This window comes from Andrena cerasifolii, chromosome 5 (assembly GCF_050908995.1).
Source record: "Andrena cerasifolii isolate SP2316 chromosome 5, iyAndCera1_principal, whole genome shotgun sequence".
Taxonomy (NCBI): Eukaryota; Metazoa; Arthropoda; class Insecta; order Hymenoptera; family Andrenidae; genus Andrena; species Andrena cerasifolii.
Window position 1 is genome coordinate 4,302,992 of NC_135122.1, and position 13,524 is coordinate 4,316,515.

The window sequence follows — 13,524 nt, forward strand, 5'->3', positions numbered from 1 at the left end:
CACGGGTGCATTTCAAATTGAATAAGGTCCCGTCACTCGCGTCGCGATCTATACATACAAACAGCGGGCGGTTATCTGGCGCGTGCCCAAGTTTTCGGCCATAGAGGACGGACATTTTAACGCTTTCTATTCCATTGGTTGCCCTCACCCATCTCCGGGGAGAGATCGTCGGACGAGCAAACACAGGAGATGTCGATCGATCTGGCTCTACCGATTAATTCGGTACTCTTCGTTTTATTATCTGCCCCTGAGGGGCACGGGATTAATTATCGGTAACGAGGAAACACGATTAACCACCGGCGACAGTTTTGGAGCAACCGGAACAAAAATTTGGCTTTGATGTATGTGATTCGGGGGAAAGGGGGTACAATTTCGAAATTAACTGAAAACATATTCACATAAATCGCCGGAAGTACCTATAGTTTTAATAAAATGTCAACGGACAGAGAAATTTTGTAGTATATCGAAACAGATGGAATGTATTTACCCCCTGTTAAATAATTTCAGCAATATTTATTGTAACACTGTCTCTGGTCAAATCAGAATATTTACAATTATTCGACGAAAGCAGATTGTTAATTCTAGCTAGCACTGTAATTCCTTGTAAAGGCAAATTTATGCGATTCATTTTGGGTTTAGGACCCCCGAAGCGCGGCGTTCGAAAGCTTCGGGACGAGAACCGATCTCAAGACAGCGTCATTAGTGATGGGATCCGAAGCACGTCGAAGCGCTTCGAATCTGTCTTGAATATCAGGCGAAAAATTCGAAGCTTAAAACTCTTGAAAGTCTTGATAAGTCTTGAGTCTTGATAGGTCTTGAATGACTTGAAAGTCTTGAAAATCTTGAAAATCTTGGAAGTCTTGAAAGTCTTGATCGTCTTGGAAGTCTTGAAACTCTTACTTCAAAGTCTTGGATCATCTGACTGATTAACCTGGCTAGATTTTGGCAACTAGATGTTCATTTTCAACACTTCCAAGACTTCCAAGACTTTCAAGACCTATCAAGACTCAAGAGTTTTAAGTTTCGAATCATGTTCGAAGTGCGCCGAAGTTTTCGTCATATATATATAGATTCGAAGGGCTTCGAAGTGCTTCGGATCCCATCCTTAGGGTACTTGTCCAAATTACGGTGTTTTGACGTCGACTTGCCCACGAAGGAATTAATTACTGACTTTTCTTACTTTAATTTTGCTTGGTGAAAATTTATATTTGTTTTTTGAATCTTTCTCTTTATTAAGGCATTTTTCGGTTTAAAAATGTTAATTTTTCATATTTTTTTAATTGAAATAAATATACACGTTTTTGTCTCAGTTACCGTGCCCTGAAAAGTGCGTTGTCCGTATTACGGTGCCCTTTTTTTAATAACGTTCCCGCGGTTAGGTTATGTCTTCGAAATTTGAACTGTTCAAAACATTTTTTTCTCTACGAGAGGTATTTGTATGTAATTTTAATATTACTTTTTCATTGCAAAAGCAAAATATGCAAATATAAATTTCTGCTCACCCGTTCAGAGAACCGAAAGTAAGGTTAGGTTTAGCAGTTACAGAGGGAGCCAGTAGTGGGCACTGAGGGGCACGGTAATAGGGACAAGCGTTAAATTCCTGTCCCTATTACTGGCTTCACTTTAAAAAATACGAAAACGTTTCAAAAGTACTCATTTTGCTATTTTTTAATAAAATTGGAACCTTGATATAATTATCAATTTATTCACGTTTGTAAAATACGTGTTCCTTACCGTTTCTGGTAAGGATTTGGGTAAATCCATCGAAATCTACATATTCATTTTTGAAATATTTTTTACTATGCTTTAATTGTTGAAAAATGCAAGCTTCTCGTTTGTCACACAATAGTTTAACTTACTTAAAAAAAATCTTTCTCTATTTATTTATGCGAGTTTTTTCGTACGACTTCTTCAAGTATAAAGGCTCCGTAATGGGAACAGGGCACCGCAATCGGGACACGTAAGTACCCGAAGCGTCAGTAAAAAAGACAGAATGTCGTGGCCAGGGTCGGCCACAGGGAGGGTGCAGCCCGGCCTCGGGCTGTATAGGGGTCCCAGAGAAAGGAAAACTGAAGAATAGAAAAAATGAAAAAAGAAACAATTGAGAACGAAACATTTTCATTTGATTAAAATTTATTTAATTTTGTAAACCGATTTGAATTTCACGCAGAACTAAAACCGCTGTATTTTAATATAACAATAATTATTATGTTATTATCATGTATATCGAACCGCTGCGAAAATTGAAACCACCTCACATTCACAAAATGGGAACGTAATAATATTCAGCTGATCGCGTTATTCGTCAACCGGACACCAACTCGCTTCTCTCTCAACCCGTTGGAGTAGAGAGCAGGTCGCGAATCCAAACACAGTAATCTCGGCGGTGAGTTTATGCCGCAGTTCATCTATGCATGTATATCTCTACTTTGCTGTTTCAAAGAGCGGTCTAAGACAATGCTTTTTGCTCATTGAAATAAAGAGTTCTTCGGAACGACGGTACCCACTTATGGCGAGATTCTATTTGGTGCTTGAAGGAGTTGGTTAAGGATCTTACTCCCTAGCGTTCTGATTAAATCGTGCATGAGTCAAGATGCTGTGTAACGAGCTGTACGAAACTTTAGCTGCAAGTGCAATTTTAATTTTGATAACCAGTAACATCATTACATCCTTATACAGGGTGGGACAATAACTTTTACTACCTGGAATAACTCCATTATTTTTTGAAATATGAAAAAACTTTATTCACAATGTACGGTGCCGAGGGGGCAATATCATGCCAGTAGTAATTTTTTTGTTGGTAGGATTATCGGAGATTTCAAGTTTACCTCTATCTTTTTTAACCCTCATATTGAATTTGTAAAATTACACGGATAGGTAAATTTGGGTCAAATTAATCCAATATATATTTACAAGAAACGAGCATACAAAAATAAAACTCGGTTTATTTAATTATTCCGGTTTAACATTTGAAGAACTTATTAAACTTCCAGAATAAAAAATAAATAAAAATAAAAAGTTACAAAAAAATGTAATAAAATAATTATTATTATTTAGTATTGACGGTGATTAGTTATTTGAAGATATGAAGGAGTTTCAGTGCAAATAATACATTAGTAAAGGAGGGATGAGGATTTGTGATTCGATTTCAAGTAAAAATGACCCAAATTTTGGAAAAGGGTTAAATTGCATATGTATTACACTTTTTTTATCCCTAGTAGAATAGCAGTTGTTTATACAATTTCGCCGACCTGTAGTACAAAGTCATTCGAAGGATGTGTTACTCTTTTCTGATATCTATGAATTTGGGGTTTCAGTCTAGCTAACAAAGGACAGAGCGCAGGTAAATCCATATTTTATATGACCTAACCCAGAACGAGTGTAATGACTAAATAAAACGAATTTATTTTTGTGTAGTGGAAGGAGGCCACGTGAAGCTAACCACCGGTGATTATTCATCACCTTATATATAATTGACTTGAATTTTTACTACACTGAATTGCTAACGTGTCAATTTTAAGGATTTTTTGCAATAAAGGAGGTTGTAGAGCTCTGTAATATTTAAGTTTGTGGTTTGGAATATTTTAGAGTTTGGAAAACTGCAGGGCTGCAATAATTTTGGGTTCTGAACTGAATAAAGGGTATTCTAGTGCAAGGTAGAATGTAGTTAAGGTAAGTAAGGCTTACAATTAGTAGAACGTGGCGTTCGGCGACATGGCGACTGAATGAATGTAATGGTTCAGAGGGCTCTAGGAAACGGTCTAGAAATATCTGGTTTCACGAAACTGTTTCGTCTAGCCCGCTTGGATATATTACAGAAGTTTCAATTGTAAAGCTTTAGGAAATAAAATTACCATCGTTTTAAGGGGTTACGCTCAGTCAGGAGGCTGAAAAAAGGTGTGATTTTTGGGAATTTTTTTTTCCGAGAAGCTATAAAACTTTATTCAACAAACCTTTCTACCTCTTGACGGTAGCTAACCCCTTAAGAGGGTTGTGTTAATTTCTGAAGCCTGTGCGAATAATAGTGTTTCCTTAGGAATTTTTTTTGTGGAAAAGTATAAGTTCAATCAAAACAGTCTATTGGTATGTTGGTATGGGGTGTCCACAGTGTATTGTTCAATATTTTTTTACACATAAAATAAATGTTCTTTATAAAGATATAATACAGGATAACGTGTTGATCTGTAATCAATATCTTGACATTTTATTATTCAATAGGGTTATGTTCAGTGCTGGTACTAGAATCAACTAAAAACATGAAATATTTTTTCTTTTATGAACAAAAACCTCCAAATGTTTTGTACAATTTTCGATTTTCCACCTTTTCTACGACTGTCATTTAGAAAATTTTCAGCGAATGATGTTGATTCTAAACAGCAAGATATTGATTACAGATTAACTTGTTATCCTGACATTTGTTCCAGCAACGAGGAACGTTTTCACGCAGTACGTGTATTATATCTTTATAGGGAACAATTATTTTATGTCCGAAAAAATACTGAACAACCCCTAACAACATACCAAAAGATTGTTTTGATTGAACATATACTTATTCAGAAAAAAATCCTAAAATAAAACGTTTAAACGTTTCGTTCGCGGGAGGTTTCATCCTCCTTTAGAGAGTATCAACAGCTCCTTGAGCAAAGACGAAGTCAAAGGACAGATGAAGATAGTATTTAGTCAAAAGTTTGTCGTGCTGAGCACTGTACTTATCCGCAGACACTCAACAAATTTGTTTCACTGTTTAAACAGAAAGACCAAACTACACCTTAACAGTCTATAACTTAACTAACATTGAAGTTCAAAGCGTACTTGCTGGTAAACAGTAAAAATTGATTCTATCCTGTGAAAGACTGTTATTTTATTATACTAAATATTAGGGGGTGTCATTTTTTTCAACGTTTTAATTTTAAAAACGACTAGTGGAAAAACGCTACAATTTCAGGTTTAAAATTAACCACTGCCTTTAAATTTGGTGTAACACATTATTTAGCTAATTGGAATTTCATTTGAAATTATAAAAAAATACGAAAGTTATTAAAATTATTTTTAAAAAAATTAATAATTGAGCTTATGAACCGCAACAGAAGCAAATAAGATATCGCTTCTTTGGTGGGTTCTGTTAAATAGCATTAAATTTACTACGTAGATGACATATGGCTAGATCTGTTGCTAAAGTTACATATTTTTTCATTTTGTAATAAATACACATTTCCATACATTTTCATGTGAATGTAATAAACACTAATTTCCACATATTTTTATTTTCATTTTCCAGTTTTTATGTAAGCAAGTTTGTAGTTAAATCTTACTTAATTTTCACTTTTTTCAACTGTGATTTGAAATATCTAAACCTCACTCAAATCAATTTCCGAAGATAGTTTCAGATTCAGAATTAAAAACAGCATTACTTTGTCACTAGTCGTTTTAAAATTTTAAAAAATTTTAAATTTACCCTCAAAATTTACACACCCTACTACACATTAGCCAGTAAATAATAAACAAATCGTGACTTATAATTCCTGTGTCCCATTTTGTTTATCATAATTTTATAATAAACTTACATTGTACAAAGAGTATATGCAAAGGAGGTATTTGATTAGAACAACGATCCATGTGTAACAACAATTGTGTCGTATCCCGTAGGGTTGGCCAATGTAATGCCGGATAGGAGACCGTTCAAGTATAAGAGGTTGCTTAAGGGTGAATACATGTCCAAGGGGAGAAGAAGAACCACGGCGAATGTACCATAGAAACTTGTAAACTAGTACATACTTGGAAAGTTTGGCTCCGTGTGTCACGGAAGCATTTAACAACTGCTGAACTTCTGGTTCGGAAGTTAAAAGTTACCTTGTCGCAATGCCAGCCGCCTTAATGCGTGTCTTACGCGATACACGTTCTGCTTGTGACGTACCATGCCTACAACTTCACCCAAGAATTTCCGTCAACGACTTTCGACATAAAGCCGTTAATCCATTTACTTCTTTGCTCCGCCGTTCCGTCGAAACGAATTTCGTTTAATTCCTGCTTAAATGGCATCGCGGCGAATCACTTCAATAATAAACATTAACTATGCACCTTGCTATGATCAAAGGGAAAAGGACACCCGAAATGCACCAATTTTTGCAGATATTTTTTTATATATTTCAAAAACTAAAGGTCTATGAGAAAATCTGACTACTCCACGCGATGCAGCAGACATTTTTCCCTCGAAAGCCATCAACAGAAGTGGTAAGACACGTTTTGTTTTCAATACAGAAGCCACCAGCGGCGGGCGTACCCACTGCCGCTCAGCGACGACGCGCGCGACTACCACTGTCGGCGCCGCACATTTTGCCAAACTATTTCGCTACGGTATTGAAAACAGAACGTGACTTCCCACTCGTGCTGGTGTTTCAAAATTATTTTTTCAGATTATAGTCTCTGATATTAATACCTTTTGTGTTGAAAAAATAATTTTGCTTTCTATTAACAATTAACCTTCTTTTTATTAACAAAGTTTTGCGAAATAAGACAGTTATGTAGGTATTTGTTATTTTTGTTATTTTTATATATATATATAGAAAACAATGCGTGTTATTTAATATATATTTTATATATATATATAACACATACCTACAGTGTTATTAAATAACACGCTTTTAACAACGTTGTTAACGTTAATAGCATTATTTACGTATAATAATCAGGCGATCAAACTGGATGCTATAAACTGTAAAAGAAATTATGATTCATTATTTATATTATTTTTGTTATCACTATGATTAGTGCTGCATGGTACCTAATAAAGTTTTGTCATAAACCTAAGAACAGCCTACTGAACCGCAAATCAACCTTAAATGAAAATCTTAGTTTTATAAAGAAAATGTTCGTGTGTATCTTGGATTTCAATAGCCTTGTAATAGTGAACGAATAAAGTACATTTTCAAAAATATTTTTGAATCGTGTCGCGTTCTTTTCCAGGCACTTTATATTCGCCGTTTCAAATCTTTCATATCATAAATTTGGGACATAGAAACTAAAGTTTTCCGTGTATCACCATAAAAGGAGATCCAGAGGGTCGTGGTCTGAACATCAAGAATATCGACAAGACAAGAAAATATTGCTGGGCAACCTCTGCGTCATGACATATCACAGCATGTGTGTGATTGATTTCCATAAATAAAATAAATTGCTTGTATGTCTATCAGGATTGATTTACGGACCTACATACGTTGGCTGCGAAATTTTTGTCTGTGCTCGTGAGTGTATATTATATTATGCCCCTGAATTCTTCGATCTATTTCAAACGTCAAGCTGGGCATAAAAATAATAGGTTGTACATTTTTCTATACAGAATGTGACATAGCGAATTGCTTTTCACAATTTTCAATGGGCTTAAAATTGTAAAGGTGATTAAGCTTTTTGTTATCGTGCGATGGCGGCTGTCAAGTAAGCTCAGCGATAAACGATATAGCAATGTTCAATTTGATACAAATTTTTAATCTTCCCATGTTCGATTACAATAGAACAGATTGAACTTGTAAATTACACAGAAGATGCCAAAATTTGGTCTTCTTCTATTTTTCAATACATCTTAAATACGCACAAAAGAAAAATCTTAAATTCTACTAATAATCAGTCTTTGTTTGTTGATAAATACACACTGAGTTGTACATTTTCATAAAAATTTTGAGCACGAAAAATATACCTATATTTTTTGTGCAGTTTTTGCTCAATACTTTGAAGATTATGAATAAAATGAATTGTTGCTCCTTGAAATACCAACAATATTTACGTATGTAAATAACTGCATGTTTTAAAATAAAGAATGAAAACAAATTAGAAATAAGATTAGGAAATGTACGATTTCTTGAGTGAAAATAAGTCGTAAGTGCAAAAAAAAATAATTTTTGTCTCATACTTTATTTTAGAGAAAATCGAATTTGAAAACCGCGCGACATATACCTAGGTGTATGTAGCATTTGAATACAGTGTGGTTTTCAACCGCTAATGTGTAGAACAAAGTACTCTATATTTTACCTTCAAAATTACTGAGTGCTGACTTAAGGAGGTTCGATAACTCACTTGCGGGACAGACAGCGAGAGGGATAAGCCTATGCTTATACATGGGCCCTCTGCAGTGATACCAATCTTAGATAAAAAAAATTATATAGACAAAAATGTTATTTACATAACTGTTCCTAATAAAATTATTACTACATATTTTGTTTCGAAATTCAATTAACCAAAAAGTATGTTTAATGCAGCTAGAAATATAATATTTCCATTGAAAGTAGCGTAAAATATGTGAGTGAAATGCGGCAACGTCGCTTTGCGTCCATCTTTTTTTTCTCTTTCCATCTGACACTTGTAGCGTCCTTTTGCGCGTTCGTGCCGGTTCGCATCAAATTACTAAATACATATTTACAGCTTGGTAGTGTTTTTACCAATTTTAACTGTATCCTTTGTACAAGTATCCGTTGTACAGATGACTACCCGGCGTACAGCGTTGCCACGTTTCAAACAGTTCCTTCAGGCAGTTAAAAAAATACGAGCACATTGCTGTCTATTTATTCAATTATCTAATAAATCGGTATGGTTCATGTCCGATTTTCTTTTTTAGAATTTCACAGCAATATTTAAGCTTTTCATTGCAACATTTTTTAGAACTTTTTCGTCATTTTTAAGGACTCTGTGTAACATTTTATAGAAATTGTATCGCTTCTCCTGTAACAGCCTGTGTATAAGAGCGTAACTTTGATTTCAATTTTTTCAAAAACCGTGCGGTCAATCGACTTGAAATTTTGACACAATGCGGACTACACTTTGAACATTAGATTAAAACAGTTTTAAAAAATTTCTCATCATTTTTGTTCCAGTATCGAACCTCCTTAAGGGGGGATTCTCGCCCAACAGCCCGAAAAGTAACTGATATTTTATAATTTTTTTTTTAAAAACTGTTGATCATATTGGATTAAACTCTTTTGGGATATAAGGAGGCATCTTTAAACTTGCAGAAAGTATTTTTTTTATGTCCATCCTATCGATTATTTATTAATTATTGTGGAATCTTGACCACCTCTTCGACGGTGTAACTCGCGTTGGCGGGATGTGTAGCACTTATCACAGTCATCTGATTGTAAAAAAATAGAAGTTTCTTAAAGTTAGATTGCTTACGCTCGGATTGGTCTATTTTAAAGGAAAAAACTGAAACATTGAAAGAGTTATAGCGTTTGAAAGAAAAAGTAAGTTTCTTCCTTAGACAAATTTTTCATACTATTCTTTATACCGACGAAAAAAGTATTATAAATAAAAACTAAAGTTAAAATTTTAGCCCCTGTCCCAGCGTACATTATTTAACTTTAAGAAAATTTTCTTCTTTTTGCAGTCAGATGACTGTGACAGATGCAACACCTGACGCCACCATCGTCAAAGAGATTAAAACGAATCCACAATAATTAATAATTAATACGAATGATCGACATAAAAAAAATATTTTTTGCTAGTTTAAAGATGCCTCCTAACATCCCAAAACAGTTTAATGCAATATTAACAATAGTTTTTTAAAAAAAAAATCATAAATTTCGGGGGCTGTTACACGAGAATCCCCCTTTAATTACACTAATGCTTAATAAACTGCACGGAGTACCTATCCTTCAGAAAACGCACGATCAACATCCCTACCTCAAGTTCTATCTCACTCACTCCCGGCGTGTCTTACATAGGCTCGATCCCGCGATAAAATCGTGACCGTGCACCGAAAATCGCACGCGAGCGTTTCCGAACGGTCGTGCGAATAACGGAGCACTGTACATTTCTTACCATACTCACGCAACACTGAAACCGTACGTTCATTTGTCTCTAGCAAGAAGCAAGTTAACATTATAACTAATGCCCACGATGTCAGATTAGAAGAGTAATCGCGGAGCGTTTCACACAAAAACGGCGTGAAGAAATGTTGGCAACAGTACTAGTTGCAACAGTAACGGCGATACCCTTACTGGCATAAGAAGTTCGCCAGCCTTGCCTTACAGTATTGCACGGTTGATACGAAGAATTCAGAACTGATTTGAATTACGAATAAAACCCTGTACAGAGTGGTCCGTTATTTATAGAATGTTCAAATGAATTATTCTTCAAGCATGTATCAGTGGGGGGCGGATTTGGAGAATTCGCGCCCCTAGGCTAACAAACGTCTGCTGCCGTTTCCGTGAAATATTAACAAAAATTTTAATTTAAAAGAGTCCAGACAATTTTAAAATTAATTTAATATGGCAACTCACGTATGAGTTATTGCCAATTTGCTACATGAAAGAAAGAGTGAATTGTTTTTAAAGTTGCCTCAAGCCTCTGAGTTTAAAGGTTTTTCAATTTCTTAAGTCCAAAATTTAACGCCTCCTCAAAAATCCCCTTCTGTGTATCAAATCTACAAGCACATAAAAAATTCATACAGACACGCATTCGACTGTTTAACCCTCCGTGCATCACGTGAAGAAATGTCACACCCCGTACAAGGTGGGATATGATATACCCCACCAAATAAGTAGCTTTTATATAAATATATGTATCTTAAATTTTGTTTTACATACATGTCGGGATTATAAGAAAAGAAGAGGGAAGATTATTCATATTGCGGTATTTTATTATAAAATTAAAAACTAACATCAATTTTCGTTAAAGAAATTAGAAAATTAGAAATTTAATCGTGCCACTGCACGAAGCAGCGACGTCGCAGCTCCAGCTACACAGAGACCCAACACCCGCAGTTTCCTAGTTCAGTTATGCCTAATTTTGATATTTAAACACCTGGTGCACGGAGGGTTAAATTGACGAGTAGGTATAATCCAATATTTTGAGAGAACATAAGTACTATCTGAACAAACACTGCAATATTAATTTATGTTTAGAATAGCAGCTATATATGACAGAAAATTCCATCATTCGTCTGCCACAATGCCTCGCAAGAAGACTTTGAATTCTTACTTGTTTATAACGAATAAATTCTATTCAACTGATATTTCCTCAAGTATATTTCAATGCTGAATTTTCAGCGTATGCACCGTTTCAAATAAAATAATATAATTACCGGTTGCCACAACTTTAATTTTATACTTAGAATCGGGAAATTTTAATTAAGTTAAATAAAATAGGAGCTCACCTGTAGACACTTTCATCGTATGACAGCAGAATCCGAACCGGCTGGCTGATACTACGCTTCCTTACTTCATGTGCTGGTTCTATATGAACGCCATGAATAACCTGTAAAGCAAAGGGGGAAGACGTTTTTAAACCCATTTTTGAAGAATTAAAGAAATTAAATTCTATTTATAAATCAAGAGATTTATATTTGCACGTGATGTCCTACAATTAATATGAGTTAAATAAGAATATGGTAACAAATAAAATGGGAAAGTCTTTTAACTTTTTAACCGACTTCAAAAAGGAGGATGTTATAGATTCGACCCATACGTATTTTTTTTGTATGTTTGTCCCCGCATAATTTCTCAGAATATGGACCGATTTTAATGGTCTGTTTTTTATTCGAAAGAGGGTGACGGTGATCCCATCCCGTACTGCATCAATATTTGCCCAATATTTTGCCAGTTCTGGTTAATAAATACTATTGTCACCGAATTATGATTATTTTATGTGATTATTTTATACATATATATATATATAATTTCCATGTAAATATCTCTATTATTAACGCCCATTGGCAGAAACGCTCGGACACCTATTTACTGATTTTCGATATAGATCCATCGTGCCAAGGCTCGTCAAAATCGGCGTCTACCACGGTGCCTCCCCTTGTAAGTTCTCACATGAAAGAAATCGACTGAATATTAAAGGAAGTTGAACTTGAATGAATCTAAAAGCATCCAGAATGCAATCCAATTTTTCAAATCCTTATAATTAAGCATTATGTAATTCAATGTATAGTGTAAAAACTTTGTAACCAAATTTCAAATATGTAATCATTGCGCGGAGGTAAGTGGTCGCTAATGACTGTGTTATTAATACGACCACTTCAAAATAAACTCATATATAAAAAAGAATACTGTACTAAACACTTCAGCAACAGGTGGAGATATTGAATGGTATTACATACCATAGGACTTATCAAAAATTCATTTGAAGTATTCAATGTGCCCCATTAACACTATGATTGGCGTCAGCGTGTTCCTACACCGCAGGAATTCCTTCCTATGTATGCACGACTTAGCTGTCTTTTCCCGTCGATATATCCTCGACGATGAACGTGACCGTCTCTTGAGCGTCGCGTCCCGCTAGAGCTAGTGGGAATCAATTAACCTTAAGGCTGCGAGTTCAAATTCCGGCGATACGACCCCACCCCATCCCCTACCCTGCATATTCCGCAGCTCCTGCGTTACTGTGGGGTTGAACATAAATGTGGGATCGATATTCTTTTCTAAGGCGCTGCAGAAAATATAAACATTGCCCAAAATAGAAAGCAGACGAACCTGGTACAAGCTTGGATCAAGAAATTTCAAGAGCACATTTACACATTAAAGATTCTATTATCAAAATTGATATTATTTCAATTTAGGGGTAGGTAAATACAGGTTGAGCACTTTGAGCTTAATGGAGATCTATTGAAGACTTAATCATGTCCATTAAATGTCAACAAGTGATCTAAACAAGATAGTGGAGATCGTCTTGGTGAGATCTAAAGAGCCGCTGTGCACCGAAGTGTTAGCTAATTAAGACGCCTTAAAGACAAACTGATTTGTAACATGAAATGGGCCTAGTTATGCAGAAAGCTACCAAACACCAATGATCTGAAACCGACAAAGTTTAAATATTTTAATTGTTACGGTAATGTAGCTTTACTTTTATTGGGTATGGTTTCATTTCTTGTTATTACTTTACAATGTTCTTTAATTGCTTATTTAATAGCGAGTAGTATAATTAATATTACTCTCAATTTTCTGCGGCTTTTGTTTTTTAAGCCTAAAGTGGAACTATGGCTTGGTAGTTTTAATAATTGTATAATGTGGGAGTTGTTCTATGGGTTAGTAATTTTTTGCAAAATAAATATCACAAAATTATTGGGATCCATACTGCGTTTAATTACTTTTCAGTTACTCTGACAGTTGGTAGCATTCTGCATAACTAGGCTCAAATGTGTTTACGATGTCTCCTGGACGTCTTCGCAGTTTTAGTGAACGTCAGGGTCGGTGGAGCAAATATTTCCCCAGTGTACAGTTGGGGGGAGAGTAAAGAGTACGAATTAAAAGATCAAATTTCAACAGCCTAAAGAACAGTAGTATGCAAGCAAAAAATAAAAAGTGGTAAAATGCCTTCCAAATTCCTGAATGCCACACACAAGGGTAGGAATTCCAAGCACAGCGAAATCTCAAGTGTGGAATACTCCACACATTCCACACAATTCACGCCGGCCCTGGTGAACGTTCCTACCTAAGACGTTCTGAACGTTGTTAGCTTGAAGTTCTTAAGACGTTTGCAAAATGGCTGTCTGCTATCTGGGTCTGGAGATTTAAATTGTAAAATGTCTCTTTC

The 13,524-nt window shown here is 35.2% G+C and overlaps 1 protein-coding gene across 1 annotated transcript in view; it reads right to left on the bottom strand.

Annotated features, from left to right (window-relative positions):
* Positions 1-13,524, bottom strand: part of Invadolysin (leishmanolysin-like peptidase, invadolysin) — a 310,080-nt gene that overhangs the window by 76,229 nt on the left and 220,327 nt on the right. The window contains exon 3 of the mRNA XM_076813031.1: positions 11,141-11,241. Within this exon, the coding sequence (XP_076669146.1) occupies positions 11,141-11,241 (101 nt within the window). The remainder of the gene's footprint in view (positions 1-11,140; positions 11,242-13,524) is intronic.